This window comes from Rhipicephalus sanguineus, chromosome 6 (assembly GCF_013339695.2).
Source record: "Rhipicephalus sanguineus isolate Rsan-2018 chromosome 6, BIME_Rsan_1.4, whole genome shotgun sequence".
NCBI lineage: Eukaryota > Metazoa > Arthropoda > Arachnida > Ixodida > Ixodidae > Rhipicephalus > Rhipicephalus sanguineus.
In genome coordinates this window covers 11,031,751-11,052,428 of record NC_051181.1, presented here as the reverse complement: position 1 = coordinate 11,052,428, position 20,678 = coordinate 11,031,751, and the positions used below count along the sequence as shown (strand labels likewise).

The window sequence follows — 20,678 nt, the reverse complement described above, 5'->3', positions numbered from 1 at the left end:
GCTTGACTCCTCGCATAAGGAAGCGAACTTTCTTGTCTTCGGGCATGGCAGGGTCAGTGTGGCGAAATTGTCGGGTCATTTCCTTTGCGAAGATGGCCACGCTTTCGTTTGGGAGTTAGACCCTTGTCTCCAGCCAGGCTGCGGCCCTTTCCTTTCGGACGACGCTCACGTACGTCTCCAAAAAAGCGCTGCGAAAAACGTCCCAGGTTCGAAGGGTGGACTCCCGATTCTCGAACCAGGTCTTTGCTGTGCCTTCCAGATAAAAGTACACGTGGCGCAGCTTGTCCTCGGAGTCCCAGTTCTTGATACTTGGATGTGGGCGCGAAAAGACACGGACGGAGGGAGGAAGACACACACACTGGCGCGTCTCGAGCCAGATTTTGGGGTCTTCATTTGGCAATCCATAGAAGGTCGGCGGGTCTCTGGTTGGCTGCATGACAGGGGACACCGTGGCCGTCATAGTGCCTGTCGTCTTCGTCGCGGTCTTGGTCTTGTCGGCTAGGGGTCCGTATTCTGGTGGGATACCTTGCTGCCTGCGGCTGGCCCGCTGGTTGTCGTCGATGTCTCCTTGACGGTGTGGGCATGGATCATGGCTGAAGGGGGGCGTTCGGTACATGGACCGGGAAGCACCTCCACCAGATGTCACGGGGTCGTGACGACGACGAAGGCAGCAGTCGGCGTGTCCAAGATGAAACTTTATTTGACTGAACTTGTGGCCGGGAAGTGAAAACTGAAACTACAGCAATACACGCTGTACACTGATAGCGGCGAACAGGGCGTCGGCCGTCGATACACTCTAAGAAAAAAGCGAGTATTTGGGGAGTATTTCTGTTACACAACAATAATCGTCATCTGGCTTGCTCACGTTTCCTTTCTTGAAAACTCAGCTCTCGTCACTTTCCTATCAAGAATGCTATGTCACGCTGAAAACGCGTGCGCCGTTCGCGACCGGCAAGTGCCAGGACCGCGGCGATAACGCGAGGAAAGTACGCGAGGTGGACGACGATTATTGTTGTGTAGCAGAAATACTCCCCAAATACTCGATTTTTTCTTAGAGTTTAAACAGCTCAGCGGTAAGGCGTGTCGGCATTTATACCTGCGGCATCGAACATTCGAGCCTTATCGCTCGTGGCCGCGTTGAACTGAACTAGAATGAACTGAACTGTTCGCGTTTGCGCGCTCAAGCCTATAAGAAGATTCTGAAATAATCTGGAAGGTTCCCAGACATTCGGGTGCGGTTTGTGCAAGACAGTGATTCTACGTGTAACGGACCAGTTACATAAACACAGCGAAAGAAGCGCGCGTGGCAATATTGAGAGAGAAGAGAAGAAAACGTTAGTGTCGTCGGCATATATTACGATACGTGGTGTTTCTGGTACTGCTACGACATCATCAATATAAAGAAGAAAAAGAGTGGGGCCTAAAATGCAACCTTGTGGGACGCCATACCTAATATCTGCAACGTCTGATTTAACCTTGTTCATTTCCACAAACTGGGTCCGGTGTCATAAGTATTTACGCAATAATTCCAATGCCATACCTCTGATTCTATAAGACGGTAACTTAAAGAAAAGTATGTAATGCTTAACTGAATCGAATGCTTTAATAATGCCTATCGTGTAATGTAGATTTTCTATATTCGCAATAATTTCATCACGTATTAAATGCGAAGCATTTCTTAGCGAACCTTTGGCACTTTGAGCGTTTCTATCTACGTATCTATCTATCTATCTAGGCGCTTACGTCTGGGTGCTCTCATGGTCGCCTACTTAACTTAGTGTCGACCAAAATTGGCATGGGAGGGTAGGAAGATGTGGCGAATATGACTGTTGGGTAGTGATATGAATAACGCGAAAATCCTGTCGCGTACGTCGTCAAACCCGTTCCTCCAGACACGTGTGGCACATACCCGTTTAACCCGTGTCGTGGTGTACGGGTATGCGCCACAGCTGACTGAAAGTTTATATCTACCCAGGAACGGCGAGAACAGACATTAGTAATTTAAATGCAAGAGCGTTAAGAAAAACCGTGATCGGCAGCGGTGACCCGACGAATGGAAAGAACAAAAATTAGTACCCTAGCAGGAATCGAACCCAAGCATTGTGCGTGGCAATCAGGTATTTTACCACAGAGCCACGGCAGGTCTATAAACTGGTTTAGAAAAACAGCCTATGCAGGTTTAATGTCGGTGCAACGTCAATTGTGGTTATGGTGCTTGCTATCTAATTTTGCAAGAAAGCAATAAACCCTATGTGATACTCCTACATTATACCCCACGTGTACTCCTACAATACAGGCGTCATATCAGATTAACGTCTGTGGTTCCGCTTTTATAGCAGTCTAATAAACATTACATTTGTATTCCTATGATTCAGCAAGCTACATTGACGCATTGCTCGACCCCGGAGGAATGCATTAACGAAAGTTACGTGTGATATTCACAAAAATCGATACGTGAAGTGCACTTAGTCCGCTGGAACGACGTAGTGTCCTCTTCATTTCTTACGAGGCTGGGCGATGGCCTCATGCTGACCTAGAATAATGCCAGATTGACTGACCGCCGCTTTGTAGACTAGGCAACGTAGGCCACATACGCCCAGGTAGTATACGAATACGACGAGCGTCATCCACTGATGTTGGTTTACGTAGCACTATCCAGACCTTCCGGCCTCGACGGCCTAAAGCTCACCAACGCGAAGGGTGACTTCAGGTTCCGACATGTCGCCGCCTCTATCGAAAGACAATTTGTCGACGAAATGACCGAGGCATGCACGATTTCCAACAGCTGTACTATACCTCTCACTTCACTACACATGGAGCCCTCGTCACCGCGATCACGACCGGATCCGATAACAAGTCATGACCAGCTGCTGGTGCTCACTGACCACGGTGATGATGACCTTGTTCAAGAACTGTCAAGAACCTCTTCCACACGTGCACACTGGTTCGTGAAACGTACGTGCGTTCTCCATCATAACGGACAAGTGTAAGCACTACATATCAGCTTACCGCTTCTGTTGTCGGTAATAACCACGTTGCCCTTGGCAGCGTTACCCCACTGTAAACAACTGGTTATATAACACATATGCGGCTATGCCAGTGCTGGGCAGTATCGAAGATACATGCATCTTCGATACTATCTTAGATACTCTTTGGGTATCTTGTATCTGTATCGCGATACGTCTTGTAAAACGAGTATCTGTATCTGTATTTCCGATACATTCAATATTGTATCGTGTATCTTAAGATACAAGATACTGCTAATACAAACACCACCGTGCGAAACAATGAACGTCGACCGGAATTCCGGTTCTCAAGCCGATATTGCTGCCACTAAGCCACCTTAACAAAACTGACGACAGTAACATCTATATTTCCGCCAGAGCGCTCAAGCGAGCACAGGCGATGAGGTTTAAGCGTCCCTATTGGTGGAGCAGAGTCACGTGATGGCGCTTGAGCCATAGCGACAAAAACAAGCGCGAACGTCTCCGCGCAGCCTACCTTTTTTCTAGATGTTTCCTTTCGTTTTAGTTGTGTTGATGTCATGACACTTGTTCATTGACCCTGCACTCTGCTGCGTACTCCAATGCGTGCAGCGTCTTTTGCACAAATTCTGATGCCGCTATACTGTCGCCATCGAAGTTTGTCTTGCGTGATGCTTCGTTGCAATGTCTCAAGAATGCAAGAATGGGGCTGCTTTGCGTGACGCGCCTTTCACACATCAGCGATTTGAAAGATCTTGTGGATGCAAGCTTGACTTACACAGTACGATCAGATCGACTTACATGCAAAGGAGATTCTAACAACGGTCCCACTATCGGTGCTGACGTTAGATGAAATCGATGCAATAGAACAAGCATTTACGTAACAGGAAATATTTTGACGTACTGTATCTTTGTTCTTCCTGCTAAATTATTCGAGAAGTTCTTTTAATGATAATTTTATTGTTAGCACAAGTGCTTTCTTTGTTGTCTTCCGTTTGCATCCCATACATTACGTAGCCCTCTGCATAGTTTTTCGCTCGTCTGTTTATTGTAATATGTCTTTTGTAACCTGCTGCTAAAATACGTTCTCTGCTTTATTCTTATTTTTTAACTGTCTGCGAATGCGGTTTTATTTCATATTTCGCGGGCTTTCTCTAAAAGGCCGAAAATATTCACCACGCAGCATGTACGCTGCCAAAAAAAATTGGGTCGGTTGTTTTTTAAATTCGCTCTACGATGTGTCGAAGCGCAGTTTGCCCTAAAGTGAATATTAAAAATGTCGCAATGTCGCATAATTGACCTTATTTATTTAACCAGTTAAGCTTAGTACAAAACATATCATAACGAGTGCCACATGACGGCAAACCTTTGGTTTTATTCAGCGGCGGTTATCCACTTGTTTTTTTGTTTTTTTTTTGAATATTTGGTTCTGCTTACGTGAAACACCCTGTATACTTATTCACTTTGATTGTTTAGTACGGAACCACCTTGCTATTTGACTTGGATATATTCGTTTTCCTTTTTTTATGTCACCTTAAGGTATTCTTATTGTTACAAATCCGCAGGTAAGCAGAGCCAGAAGTGGCAATAGTGTGAACAGCAGTGATGACCTGCGGCGTTTTGTACCGCTAGAATACGCCTGAGACGTTTCTTGACGGCTCAGGGTCTCTCGGAGTACAAATGGTAAAAGATTGCACGTTTGTGAATATGTTGCTAACGAACGCTTTACGCCAGCAGGTAAGTAAAATATGAAAAATCACTGCAGTTTTATGTCCTCAATTAATTGTGAGCGCCGACTATGTACATTAGCATTAGCACACTTCCGACTATGTAGTTCATCGTCTTTACACGACGCGTCACAAACAATATCGCTACCAACGTTGTTGCTGCTGTACACCTGTCGGTGGAGGCGGTATTACGAAAACAGTACCCTTGCGGACAAGGTATAAGCGTCCCCTTTATAACGGGGCGGTGACATGTCTGCCACCAGGCTCGAAGAAAAAAAAAAAAAGAAAGCTTCCTTGTTTCATGTTGGCCCAATACCTTATCCACATTGATTAAATCTATGTTATTATACCAAAAAAATATAAATTCACGGTCTATCTCTCTGCCTCTTGAGGCAGAATGACTATTTTTCCCCCATTATTTATTTTTGTTCTTTATCTCTACTTTTCTGCCACCAATACTCTAACCGTCTCTTACTTATTTCTATCGCGGACGTGTTCAGCTTTCCATTGTTGTCCCTAAAACCCAAGGCTTCCTGTAGACTCGTGCCCACACGTATACCTGGGTGAATATCGCCACATTCAATCAGTACATGCTCCATCGTTTCCTTAGTCCCCCGCAGCATGTACATTGTTCTTCTTCGTTAGTGAATCTCGCTTTATAACTACGCGTTCTAAGGCAGCCCGACCTTGCTTCAAACAGTAAAGACTGCACAGCGGTATTTGCGCCATCGTGCGGAGGCACTTGCAAGTAGATGATAACCAGCTAGCTGGTCGCTAAGTAGGGCAGCGACACCAATAAACTACAGAAGTGTCAAGCAAAAACAACAGTGCAGCAGTTAAAGAGCTGTCATGTTAAGCAGCCAAACAAATCCCAATAAGTCGTTTAGTAATGAAACTGATACGCCTTGAGCAAGAAAGTTTGTATTTTGTGATACAAACAGGTATTTTGTTAGAATTAAACAAAGCTGGTCGCAGTTAACAAATTTTCAAGTAAGCACATTTCTACATAGGCCTTTGCTGCTTCATTATATAGATTTATAACACCAAATTTGCAAATGTATCGAAGTATCTTAAGATACAATTGGGAAGTATCGTATCGGATACAATTATTCCGCGAGTATCTTGTATCTGTATCTCAAATACTTCTTGCCCGAGTATCTTGTATCGTATCGCGATACAATTTCAAAGTATCTTTGCCTAGCCCTGGGCTATGCAACATGTATGTGTGCGTATAAAATTTATACAAATCTATAGCGTCACATTGTAACGTTTCGCTCAGTAAAAAGATTACGCCACAGTCACCTTCCCGCCGCATGCTTCGCATAAAATCGACTCCCACGGTACGTGGGATCTGCCGAATTTTTTTCAAGTAAGGCGGATTTACCACTCTGAAAGCCATATTGATGTGTATATGAAATGATGCTTCTGTATATGCCCAGATGATCTAGAATTTAGGGATGGATGGATGGATGGATGGATGCGAAACTTTATCGTAAGTCCTGAGGTGCACGACTCAACGCGCAGCGGGCCGCTCCCACGTTGGGACAGTCAGGCCAAGCCCAACCGCCGCATCGTGGGCCCTCTGGACAGCCCATAGTTGAGCCCCGACATCGGGGCTCTTGATAGCGGATAGCCACTTGTCTTCATTGAATTGGTCCGTGCCCCGTAACGAGGGGCAACGCCAGAGCATGTGGTCTAGGCTAGCGAATTCGTTGCAGTGCCTGCAGGAGCTATTGGGATAAATGTCGGGATAAATTTTATGTAATAAAGCCGGGCTGGGATACGAACCCGTCTGCAGTAACCTGAGAGTCAATGCCTGCGCTCGATTTAATTTCTTGTTAGGAAGGGGAAAGTCTCTTCTGCCGAGATAGAAGTGCTGCGTAATTTCGTTGTACGTGGTCGGATGATCTCTGTTCTCCACTACTGCGGGCCGGCGAGGGAGTTCTCCATGGTCGCGCAAAGCGAGACCTCGCGCCGTGGAGTGGGCCAGCTCGTTCAGGTTTGTGGAGCCTCCCCTGATGGATCCCATGTGAGCGGGGAACCACGTGAGAGTGTGGGTGGTGATGCTTTTGCCCTCCAGTATGCGATAGGCTTCCTTACACACGGCGCCAACGCTGAAGGGCCTTTTCATTAATTTAAAAAAAATAGCGGGAGTATCTCTATTGGCCTGTAATTACCAATGTAATCAGTGGCACCACCATTATGAAGGATGATGACCCTAGCTATCTTCTGGTTACCTGGAAATGTGCCTGTACAAAACACAACGTTTCTTGTGTCACAAATAACATCACACAGTAAGTCTGAAACTGCTTTAATTTGTGCCACTTTAATATCTTCATAGCCACAAGCGGAGCTTTTCTTTGAGTTACAATAATGCGCACAATTTCTGGGGGCGTGAGTGGACGCAGATGCGTGGTAATCCGCAAACTTGTACTAATGCACTTTTCACACTTATTGTTACCTTTCGAGTCAAAGGATCCAAAAGATAACAAGTGCTGACTGAACACTTCACTTAGGACTTTGTCTGCAAACGTTAAATCCTGGGAAAGGCCGCAATAGGTCCTTAAGAGTACGCCATGTTTTCTTGGGATCATAAAGAATATTGGTAGATTTCTTGGCGTATTAATCAACACCCGATGTTTTATGTCAGCATTTAATTTATTTCTGACTTTTTTATAATTCTTAAGCATTTCGGTGTCTCTGCAATTCAGGAAATCGCCAAAGAGGTTATCTCTCACCTTGATTCCTTTAACATGTTAGTGGGTAATCCAAGGTTTCCTCGCCTTTTTTGAACTTTCAAACTTGTACCACATGAATATTCTTAAATTTAAATAATTTTCTGAAGAAAATTATTTTATAAGATTCGGATCGCAGTTTTACCATTTAAAATTTTATTCCAAGTTACCAATGCAATGTGATTCCGACAGTTATCTACTGCATGCTTACTTATCATCCGCGTAGCTTTGCTTGAGTGCTCTGGTGCAACATGCGGTGAAGAGTACTAGGGAATGAAGCAAAACAATGATCGCTCACTGCACTGACAAGCACTCTTGCTTTTACAGCACTTTTGTCAAGCTTAGTCAGACAAAGATCAACCAAAGTTCACTAGATGCGTTGACGCGAGAAGGCAGGGTAATTTTGTTTGAAAAACCACGCATAGGTAGAAGGTCAACAAATTCATTAACTGATGCATTTCCAGATTTTAGTAAATCAATGTTGAAATCGCCTAGGGTTACAACAGGTATGCTAAGGGACGATAGAGAATCGAGCAGTATTTCAAACTGACGAAAAAATTCAACGAGTGATCTAGAAGGAGGCCTATAGACGACACCGGTCATGAAGTTTTTACATCTGACTAAAAGGAGTTCGTAGTTAGAAGAAATTGCAGTGTTCAGCCATCACTTCATATCGCAGAGCGTTTTTATGTACAAAGCAACCCCACCCCTTTTTTACTATCTCTGTTCAAATACCCAGGTTTGTAACCATTTGTTTGGATTACATCATGAACGGTATTCAACCATGTTTCCGTATAAGCCAAAATATCCAACTCAAAGCCCATTTAAAGTCATTTATTCCTCTGTATGAAGCAAATGGACAGGCAAGTTTACATACAAACAGGAAAAGTTGGCATTATCAAAGTTACCATAACACATCAAAAAAGAATGACGCACCCAAATTACGGGCATATTTGATACGTGAATATCCAATGCCAACCACAGGTGCCCTAGGGTTTCTTTTGTGATTTCTGAAGTGCGGTCCATTTGCATGTGCTGAAAAAGATTCAACTCCTTCAACTTCTCAAGTATGCACAGTGCTTGGCAAGCTGTTGGGCACTCACACAATTGAGCAATTCCATGACAATAGTAGTTGAACACCTCACTTACAATAGACACAGTATATTATACAATACACTAAGACAGCCTAACGAAAAAGGCACACAACCTCACAGTAGAAAATTGTATAGTCTGCAAGGCAAGCAAAATCTGATACATAAAGCGTCTTGCTATTTTGCAAGCAGTCTGAGGTGCAAAACTGCAGTATCAACAGCTGCATCCAACAAGATTCCATTGGGTTTAAAAAAAGCTAAGTGCATCTCTTGCTTAATGGTAAAGTTTTGTCTGACGTGACTGTGTAGCCTGGCCATAGATGGTGCTTCAAACAATACACTAGCATCAAGAACAATGGTGCTACCTTCATGTACAAAAATGGAATATTGAAGACTTGTCATAGCAAAGGCACATTCTTTTCTCTTGCACGCAGTGCCCGTATCAGAAGATCAAAGACAGATCGTGGAATGGTCAAAAACAAGCAATGCAGTGAAGTCCCGTCTAACGCATAAAACCAATACTGGTATAAAGCCATCTGAAGCAACATGAACAGATTCAACAATAAATCACAGTTTCAAGGGAAACAAAGACCGTTTCAATTTCAGTCTCATCTCATCAAGGTATGCCATTCAATAGAATCTTCATGTACACTACTAGATAAAACCAAAGCCCCTGCAGCAACATGCATGAAAGCTTATGGATAGCATATGAATAGGCATGAATGCCAACCAAAATGCATAGTTTTGAAAGTTCACTTGAAAGAACTTGAAGGGACCCCAGGAAAAAGTTTGTTTTAAGTGAAAGTTCACTGAATTCAAACAGCTATGTTGTAGATCACAGGAAACATCAGCTGTTCAAATGAAATTTCAGCCTACTTAGTATTGCTAATTTGCATGTGAATTAACTTGCTCATTTGCACGTTAATTATACTTCTTTAAGCGTGTTGTAGTAATTGTAATATAGTTGTGAAGAAAATAACGTGCCACCGGCAGGGACCGAACCTGCAACCTTCAGATTCCAAGGTTGCAGGTTCGGTCCCCTTTACTTCCTTCACCTCTATATTACAATCACTACAACACGCTTAAAGCAGTACAATTACAGTCTCCTATACTTTCCTTGGCTTTATTGTTGGCTGGTTTTCATTAAAGGGACCGACAACCGCTCAGAACACGAACTGAGATAACCCCACTGATAGAAGGATTGTCTATTGTATTGTCTGAAACAAACCTTGTTTTTCTCACTAAACGTGGTTTTATATTTTTATTTCTTTACTCAAAATTACTTTTGATGTCTCTGGCAGCAAAAAATTAAATCGTCTCTCTTGCCTGTGTCCCTGTGTTTTTTGCGCTATTGCACTATGAATTCGTACCAACTAGCTCGGCTTTCCGTACTAGTGCACATGTACCTATCACGTGACCTTTTACTGGTGTACGCTATTAATTGTGTCTATATATTAGTGTTGAAATACAGCACACTTTTCATTATAATCTTTGCAAATGTAACACGTGCAGATATGCATTCGTTAGCACTGAGCAGAACAGTGGCGCCGCCTTCGATTTGACGTATGACCCGACGCTCGTGAGTGGCAGCATAAAAGTTGTTAGCCGAGGGCCTAGCGGCACCTGCCGACGTGTTGGAAAAGTACAAAGAGTGCCTCACGGCCTCCGAGATTACCTCGGGCGATGTGTTCCCGGTACTAATCGTGGAGGCCACGAGCGCCTCACTCGCGAGGCAGTAAAGAGATCTCACGTGACGACGAGCGTCTGGAAAACTTACTCTACCTGCTTCTTATATTCCAAAACGGTTGAAAATGTCAACATGAAGGTGGTTAACCACAATTTCACCCACTCCTGTGAAAGAAAGACCTTGAGCATAATGCGAGGAGAGCTATCGCTATCGCTTCACAGTGTTGCTGGAGGACGCGTACGTACAGTTGAGGGATTTTTGAGATTGAAAAATACTGCTAATGAGATAACCACGCGCTTTTAGGCTTAACTGCTGCAGCTACAAACACTACAAAGGGTGAGCTTTCTATTGCGCCATAAAAACTGGGTGGAGAAAAATTGGTTGTCGGTCCCTTTAAGGTTGTGTCACACAAAGAAATGAGTCTTCAAAATTCTCTTCCTTCAACATTACATGGGATGCTTCCACGGGGGATTTAAAAAAGTTTGTTTAACCGACGTTTATTCAAGTGGTATTTCAATGTTTAGAGAATATAGAGAATAACATATCTGAAGGATCATGAGAGAGTAAGGGAACAAGCTAAACTGTGCAAATATTTACAGCCACTGCAGAAACTGCTGTCAGCATAACATCCGTTGCATCTCCAAATGTAAGAAGAAAATAGAGCTACAGTCTGTGGATAATGTGGCAAAGATTGAGACCCTTTGTCAATCAATGACCAAAACCAAGTAACAGCAGCACAATTATTTTCACAATTTTAAATAGAAATGGACTGAATGCATGAGGCCAGAATTACAATCCTGTGTGCAAAGTGACACCTAATGCAGACATTGGGTGTGACTTTAGAGCTAAGCAGAGAATGCTTCTTCAGGTGATATCAACCTTGGCTGCACAATGTGCTTGAGGACCTACAAAACACTGCCAAATGGGACATATTATTGTCTACAAACCATTCCATTCTTGTCACATTCAGTCACTATGTCTCCAAGCCAAAGAGTGCTACCCAACACAAAGTATTCCCAAGTGAAAGCAAGACAGGGAAAAAAAAAAAAAAAAAGCCAGACAGCATAAACACCACCACGAGTGCACAAGAGTAGACAATGTTTCAGAATTATTCAAGCAGTGTGGCTGGAGTAGATTCGCACCTAAACTACGTCCTTGCACAAGTGCGATGCACCGAGTGAAAGTGGTATGGCCTGACCAGCTTATCTTGCCGATTTTGTTACCTGGTGTCATCAGGAATGCAGGGAGGTCTTATTAACGGGCAGCACCTGAATGTGAGCCCCTGGGTACATACGTACATGGCCATAAGTTACCTAACGTGGACAATTAAGGACAAAGCACCCTGTACAGACACTAAGGGAGAGAGGGGAAATTATCCGAACTTGCATGCATGCAGTGACAAAACTTGTCGAGTTAAATAAGAATAGCCACAAAGCCTCCCGTGTTAGATTTATCCAAGGTGTGCAAACACATGCCGTACCCTTACAATTCATTGTGAAGGCTTTAAACACCTCGTGTGCAATCCCATCTTTGCATCTGCGCAAAATCCGCATTTCTTAAAAATCCGGAGGCAGCCACATTCTATGCGGCGGGTGGCCAAATGGCTGTCTCGTCTTGGCTTCAGGCTGTCTGCATGCTGAGGCAATACACAAGGTTGTGATTTTCACTCACGAAGTTTTGTCACTGGACACTGTAAATTCTCGCAGTAACCCCACATCCCAAGTGCCCCATTTGAGGGCGCGTTTTCACAATAAAACAAAGCAGTCAGTGGTAGTCCTGTGTCCTTACTTGTTCGTATTTATTTTGCACTGGGACACTAATATGAATATACATCAAGCTAGACAGGCAAACTACACCTCTGCCATACTAAAAGAAAAAAATGATGCGCATCTAAAAAAAGCACATATCACATATTTCTTGCACACGAGCAAAGTATGAACAGAATTGCGCTAGGGAGACAATATGAGGTGCTACCCAGAAGTCTGGGGACTCTCAACAGCGAAGTGGCCGGATCACACATTTCGACCCCTGCATGCCTTGTGTATCAGTGCGCAGACAGCCGTGCAGCCAAGTGCTGTCTCGCGAAATGTGGTTTTACAACTACATGTTTTAATGATTTGGCGCATTTCGTCTCAAAGACATCCAGGAACAAAGGATTTGAATCAAGTCTGGCTCCAATCTTGAAAAAGATTGCTGTGGGAAACAATCACAAGCACCTTTGCGATCGATGCCATGGGCAAGACGCTTTTGCTATGTGAATGCTTCAAACACAGACGAATGTTTGTTGATGAAAATGCCTGCTCTGGGTGTGATGCCTGCCTGATCCAAAATGTCAAGTATGCCCCTGCTTCCATCACTCAACTTAGCTTACAGCAATGAAAGACTGAAATAAAGAAATTGGAAGGCCTCAATGTACAATTTTAGCATTAACTGAATGCTGGGCCACCTCATAACCCTCTGACAGAATGCTTTATTGAATTCAAGAGCATTAAGCGCTACAATAAAGCATCTCCGAGATTTTACAGCTTAGCTTACCCATCGTGGTAGCCAAGCTCGAGGGTGCCTGTTCCATTCTCAGCCGCGTTTAAATGCGGGCAAAATGCAAAGAACTACCGTGTACTTAGATCTAGGTGCACGTTTAAGAACCCCAGGTGGTTGAAATGAGGTGCTACCCAGAAATCTGGGGAGAGACCCGCACTATGGCACCTCTCATAATAATATCGTGGTATAGGATGTAAAATCCCAGCATTTATTATTAAGGTTTTGTAGCTTACTAAGACAAAGTCTCATGATGTAGCCTCATCTTTGCCGAGTTGATACGCATTACTGAATTGGAAGCTTTCATTCCGTGCTTTGGAGATGTGCAGTGGCAGTTTGGGTTAGCTGGTTATGCATAACTAATTTAGCAGAACAAAGTGCAGGAGCATTGTAAACACAGTGTGTTGTTTGTTTCCTTTGACTAAGTTTGGTAATGGGGCAGGCACCCTTGAGAGAGACGCAATGAAAGTCCTTTTGCCACTGCAGAAAAGTTATCCTCAAAAGTGGAGAAAACCTGAACACTTCTGTGCGGTGCAGTTTTTTACAAGTGCAAGAGCAACTAACTTCACTTTGTGACAATGATCTTGACCAAGAAAAAGGAAGACCGATCATAAGAAGGTAAAACAACAGCTCAGTTCAATACCACATGGTAATCACATTTTGCTGCTGTCTCATAGTTAAATGTTGGTGGCAATGCTCCCGTTCTTCCAGGCAGAATAATGATTGACATGTCCCAAAGCTGAACCACGGCCGCTACATAAAAAAACTAGGGGTGTGCGAATAAGTTTCGAATATTCGTCGAATATTACATTCGAAATATTCGTATTCGATTCGAAAATCGTGTATTCGAAACGTTTCGAATATTCGAAAAATTCGAATATGCGATTCGATTATCATGCATAAAATAACTCGTCTTCCACATTTCTGCTGCATTCATATAGCTAAAAACGTTGCCGAGAGGAGCGATAAACATCGTAAGTACAGGGAGGCACGATATCTGCCTGCGACGAGCGCCCCAATACGTATGATTTATTGCTGGTGCATCTCCGATGTGCAGCGCTGTTGGCGATCATGTAACCGTACATTTTCAATATTATGCGGCCGTAACGTGCCGCACTACCACTCGTTCACTATGCGGGACCACTTCTGAAGAAAGACAGTGACCCATGTGACTGGTGGCGGACTGTAGGCACCTTCAGATACCCCAGTCTGGCAAAGCTTTGCCCCATGTCACTCCCTATTCTGTTCCAAGCGAGCGTGCCTTTTCAGTGGCAGGGGGACGGGGGGGGGGGGGGGTCTGTTAGAAGGGAGCGCCTGCTGCCTGATCATGTGGAGCAACTCATATTTCTTCATGATAACATCTAGTCATTACTTTCATTGTGCCGTGATATTTGCTTGCGTTGTGATGTGCATTGTGCTAGCCTGGACATTGTGTTCTGGAGATAGCAGTGTATGTTGTGTTGCCAGTCAGGCTGTTAATGTTTTTTTTTTTCAAATAGCTACATGCTAAATAAAATATTGTTAATGTGGAGGCATTTTTTTTTTATATTCGATTCGATATTCAAAGGTGGATATTCATATTCGATTCGTATTCGAAAAATTTGATATTCGCACACCCCTAAAAAAAAACATGTGCGGCCTCCTGCGTCGCGTCGCCGTCAATGGGCAAATGCGGGTCGGCTGAGTTGACAGTAGCGGCAGCTGTTTTGGGTGAGGGCGCCACTAGTACAGTACCCAAGGCAGACGCCGGTTCGTGTTACTGTGTGGTCGCCTCAGGATTTATGCGTGTCCGTGTGCTTTTTCGTGTGCTTTCTCGTGTCTTTCTTGTGTGTGACTGCACGTGTGGGCAGCTTGCCTCATGTTTCCAGCGCCTGAGTACGGTTTTTTGGTGCGCGCGTGTGTGGCAGACGTCTTTTTTTCTAGCGGTGTGATGCCGCGAAGCTGTTGTGTGTAGCTGTGCAACTCGAACGCGTGAAAAGACGCTACCGTGAAGTACCACGTATTCCCATGTGATCTACAGTGTCGGGAAGCATAATATTCGTAACAGAGCACTTATTTTTGTCACAAACGAGCGCTTAAACAGACGCGCACCGCCGCATCCTGACGACACCATAAGTCACCGCCCGATTGTTCCCTCCAACGGTCACTCGCAACGAAAAACAACATTCATCAAAAGGTGCCCAGGGTGTTCCCTCACCCTCTCCACCGAAGACGCCGTCGTGACAGCCTAACGCCCGCGCAGATTGGGAGAATTCAAGAAATCAAAGTGGAACCGACCGTTTCCGCAGACGAACCGGCGAGACGAATCCCTTTCCCATAGCTGTTGCTGTGCTACGTGCCGAACAATCACTTGGAATGTTCGCGAAAATGGGAAGGATCCAAACGAGAGACGACGGAGGGTAGGACAGGATGGTGAAGTCGGCAAAGAGTTATGTTGTTCGAGTGAGTCGTGTAGTGCGGTCAGTCGATCCTGAAAAATCGAGTGATGACGCCGTGGGAGCACTGTTTTGAAGAGTGTCGCCGAATGACAGTGATCGAGCTGTTTCCTGGAAGAGAAATATTCGAGAAACGTTCAAAGAATTGTGGGCTGCACACGTATGGTGAATATTCAAGGCCTTACGTATTCTTGGATACTTTCGAATGAATGAGAGTGCACTTGTAACACGGTAAGTTTGTTCACCTTGTTTTAAACACCAAGTGATGCTGTGAGTTGTAATTGATACCTGCCGAGTGTGCAAGTTTGTGTGATGCTTGTGCTGCCTTATATGAGAATACATTTTGTTTGTGTTGTCAACTCTTGGCTCTAACTCGGTCTTTGGACCGCACCCGTCGTTTGTTGGTGCACTAAAAGGACCGACAATAAAATTGTGCATGCTTTCGTGGTGCGTTTCCGTGGGCCGATATGTCAGCCCTTGCAATCTGCCCAGCGACTGCCTGCCCATTAACGGTATCAGTGATTCAGTGGCACTATTCATTTCAGGCAAGTCAAACGGGCAGCATTCATGGAGAGTATTGAGGCCCACTCTACAAAACATTCGTACTCCTAGGGCAAACTGTTCACATATGTGGGGTAATCGGCACTTCTAATAACGACTTCAATATTCAACCTGTAATGTGCATATAAAACGCGTTATCTACGGCCTGATTGGAGTAAGTGTCGCGCGTACAAACGCGACTGTCGCGGTGCTTCTACATGAACACCTGTACCAGTGTGGTGGCACCAGAGCGGGCGCAAGGAGAACTAGGCCCCAGACGCCGTTCCGGCGCCACGCGGCAGGCCGCACCTGTTTTTTTTATGTAGCGGCCGTGGCTGAACTATGCACAACACTACAGTGCGAGGCATACACCAAACCTTGGAAGACTCCCACTCAAGTGCACTGAAAAAAAGAGTGCCCAGGTGGTGGAGCGAGGCCATATGTGCATCAGCAGCTGGTTTGATAATACGCATAGAATGTAAGGTAAAGAGTCATAATTACCAGACACACAAGAAATTATTTGTGTGTCTTGCAAAACGAGCTTGCAAAAAAATGCATGTGATGTAGGGCTTTCGCACCAGGTAAAAACTAAAAATGGACGGCTAGGGAGACATGGTCAATAGAAACCACTCAATGAATGTATATTGCAAACAGCCTCACTGGTACTCAATATGGATTTCATTCAAAGGCACTTGCTATGAATAAGAGGTACAGTAGGGCAGGTGATATGTGGCAATGGGATAAATCTGTCACAAATGCCTTTCAACATTTGAGACCTAATTTACACGTGAGGTTATGGTGTACAGAAAAACCGACAAACACAGACTGACCGTGTAACAATGGCGGCTGCTTTTTCTGTTTAAAAACATACATCACAAGAGTAACTGTCAAGCTCTAGAACAACAACGTCATGGTACAACACACGTGATGCAATGTGGATGCAATATGCAAACAAAGAATAACTACAACATCCACAATCTATAAAAGCTTAGAGTTTGCCTAAGCCAAAACAAACAAAGCATACACAGAAAATTGCAAGTGGACGGTCTGTTTTCAAGCCTCTTTATCTACACAAGGCAACAGATGTGTCTTAAGCTATTTTGCCTTCGTTCCCAGCTCTAGACATAAACTGCCCTTTCGCAATCGCAAAGTGAACACGCCAGGCCACTGTTTGTACTGTTCCCATGAAGACCAATACCTTTAACTCCACCTTTTGTTTCTTTCGTCTGAAGAGGCTTCGAAACACTCCTCGGGTGAGCGGTCACTCGCAGAACACCCCTTTGCTACAGCACAATGGTTCTAACATCTGATGCTGACAAGTGACACACTCACGAGGATCAGCACTGCACTCTACGCAGTCGAATATATTTGAATGTGGCAGCCACTGCGCCTTATGCTCCTTCCTGGAGCCTAATGTGCCACTCTTCCTGGATTGACAGCTCTTGAGCCCAGAGGATGTTCCGAGTGTGTAAGAAAGCTGAAACTGAGATGCTCACACTCTTCTGCAACGTGCATGACAAGCTGTCTCCAATTTATGTTCTTTCCTTAATTCACTCGCTCATCTGCTGACAATGTGCTCCACAGCATGTCCTCACCCAACTGCTCTGCTGCAGCAGCTTCTAGAGTGAAGCCTCTCTGGTTAGGAGAATGGCTGTAGCCAAAGCTGCTAGCACTGAAGCTTAAGTGCACAGCATGAACTCAAGAAAAGTTACCTTTTGCTCCTGCTGTGCTTCAACAGTAAAACCTCGTTAGTATGTACCTGCTTTAAATGTACTAGTTGCGACGAATGCCCGAGTCACATAGAACGTAATGTATTTGCTGACCGTATTGGCCCGTCTTAACTCTTTCGTTATGCCTATTCAAATCGATCACCGGTGATCGATGATTTAAATAGTCTATTTTGGCATGTTGAATCTGTTTCTCATGCACCTAGCACCTCCTACTAGTTAGTCCAGCCACTGAACTTTCAGAATCAGTTTGAATTTGCCCGTTTTGGCAACATAGTGATTTTTGACAGACCCTTGGGCGAACCAATGTGCGTGTGTTGTTGGGGAAATGTGCTTGGCTGACGAACTTGAGAGAAATGTGCCGCTCGGGGTTATTCTTCAGTAACATCAAAGTTCTGTAATCAATAGAACTTTTGCAAGTAAAATATTAAATTATGGTGTCAGCTTCGCAATCTGACAGTGATGAGCGGTAATAATTGCCTGAAAATTATGCGAGCTATTCACTAGAGAGCTGTTGTTTGTAGTCTAGGATGGTTTATTATACCAAAAATTATTTCCGAAGGTCCGCCGAATGTATACTGTGTGGACGTGGCCTTTTCAGCCAGTTTCCAGCTTCGGTTTCGCTTCTATTGTTATATCAGACACAGGGCCGCATCCCGTGTCACTAGTCGCTCTTATGGCGTTGTCGTCATGCACGCATGGGTGCGTGCCTGTGCCACGAGAAACGCACGCCGCTCGAAACATTCTTGCAACTTCACGTAAATTTAGTGACGACGAGCTTCGAGTCCGAAGATGACAGCACCTCAGCTTCAAGCTCCTATGGCTACGATGTTTTGCGTCAGCCTGGGACATCCACAGACGTTCAGGAGTTGGTTTCATTTACGGTTTCAAGTGGTCTCCTCTGCCACACGTGCTTAGCTGCCGACGTTTGTGCACAATGTTATAGCTACTCTGGTTACATGCGAGGGCTAAACGTCGCTGGGGCGCGATGTGCTGGCGCCGGATGCAAAGTTTCTCCTCACGACAAGAAGGCCTCCCTAGCAGATCTCGGCCCCGCACTACAGAGCGGTGCGAGACATTTTAGGACTGCGCGTGATCTCGTTCTTCTTTTTTTCTCAATATTATCTGCAATAATACGAATATATATGCTTGGATGCATATTTTGAAATGCCAACCTATGCGGAGGGAGGTGGCTCATGGAAAGAGGTGATGCCAGACGAACTGGTGAAGTTTATTGCACATCTGATTTATATAGGTGTCATTCACATCGCTGGCATCCATCTGTACTGGAACACCAGCAAAAAACAAAGATTTTACGCGAAAAGTGCTCGAGTGCACCTGTGTCACGAAAAACCAGGAAATGCTTCACCACATTGCACGAGCAGTGAAGCAGCACCTGGGTTTGGATTTTTTTTTGTCTATTTTAATAGAAACATTGTGCAGAACATTTATTATTTTTTAGAGTATGAATACCTGGGTAATTTATCTTGAAATTGTATATTCCAAATTTTCTTTGTTCTGAGCATTTTTGCACATAAAGTGTTTTTTATTGCTTTGTTTGTCAGCTGGCAACAAAAAATTGCAGATTTTCCAATTTTTATACATTCCGCAACATTTTTGTTGCTTTACAGCTTAGTTTTTTTTTTGGAAAGACCATTTCATTATGCATAATTTGGTATGCTGCAATGTTTATATTTCTAAGTGGAAAAAGCTTCCTTCGCGAGACATACGAAAAATAACCATTTTCTCACGGTAACGAAAGAGTTAAGCCTATCGGTCAGCGTGTACCGCGATAAGTTTTTGTGGCATAAAAGATCACTGCACCCCTCGTGTCACTGACGTCACAGTGTGCCGCAAGTGGTCTTCGGTGACAGCAGGGACTGGTGGATCAATGGTTCCGACTTCCACACGACTGCGGTGGTGCCTTTACGGATAAGCATCCGAAAAGAAAGAAGGCGAGGCCGCCGACGAGAGCGCCTGTATGGCAGACCACCATGTCACAATAATCATATTCAGCTCACTGCTCGTTTGTGCATGTGGCATAGCACTATTCTAAGCGTACCACAAGCCTTTATTAGGGAATCATTTTCAAATGCACTGGGAAACCTCACTGCACTATCACTCACCTGTGTACAGTAAACCAAGTGTAGCACTATTGCAAGTGTACTTCACAATTTCATTAAGCAGCAGCACACAGTGTATGCTGCAGCCTTTTCGTGCAAGACCCCTAGAGCATCGTGGAGAGTTTGCCGCTTGCAGGAAGCTCGTCGTTTCACCCATGCATAGCCTGGAGCCAAGCGGTACGAAGAAGCACCATGCATACGGTATAGCCATGTCCAGGCACTGCATGCAGCTCGCCAGTTACTATGGGCTCCACACGGCGGTAGTGCATTTCAGTGAACATTTTTCGCACAGAAGCAGATCATGGTGTATCGCAGAAGACCAATAGGGGTGTCCATCTGATAGTTACCAATTGCTCCTTGGTGTCGCCACCACGCAGGGTCGGACAGTCGCTCGATAGAACTGCCGTACGAGAGCCGGGATCTGAACTTTGACAAAAAGAGAAGGCAGTGTAGTGGGGAACCTTAGGTAATATTTCTTAGTGGTGTCAGCGCATGCAACGAGATGCAAACTTGTACTTTGCGGTCAGTGCATACTACTGTATAGTGTGTAGATATGCCATGTATTAACGAGGTTTCACTGTATTATGCTACGCAGACTATATGAACTCTGGCCTTCCCAAAGCAGGCAGCCTCTGTAAGAAAATATTTAGCCAGCTAGCACAATGTGCTCCTTTGCACTCTGAAGCACACCTTCTTTACACAACCAAGAGTAATGTTCAGTCGCATCATTTTCCTAAGCCAAAGACAGTTCACTCAAGACCACCACAATCTCGGTGCTCTCGACATCTGTTCCTCTCACAGTTGAGATCCAAGGCAGCACTCACAAAAGAGCACGCAACAGTGCCACAGCCACTGTGATCAGCACTACACTCGAGAGCGCTGCAGACGCCCCTGCAATGCGGCACTTGAGCGTGTCGTACTTGCTAGGGTTGTCCTCGATGACCTTCTCGAACTCGGCCTCGACTATCTGGCCATCGAAATAAGTGATGGGATCGTTGTAAGGGTATTCAAAACCCTGCAGGCACTCGCACTTGTAGCCGCCCGAGTCAAAGCCACGGCCCAAGATTGGCACGCACTGCGCACAGGTAGAA

General features: G+C 44.7%; 1 protein-coding gene across 1 annotated transcript in view; it reads right to left on the bottom strand.

Annotated features, from left to right (window-relative positions):
• Positions 1-8,264: 8,264 nt before the first annotated feature.
• The window catches only part of LOC119395595 (uncharacterized), a 319,487-nt gene continuing 307,073 nt past the window's right edge, over positions 8,265-20,678 (bottom strand). The window contains exon 12 of the mRNA XM_037662574.2: positions 8,265-20,662. Coding sequence (XP_037518502.1) covers positions 20,408-20,662 — 255 coding nt within the window. The 3' untranslated portion in view covers positions 8,265-20,407. The remainder of the gene's footprint in view (positions 20,663-20,678) is intronic.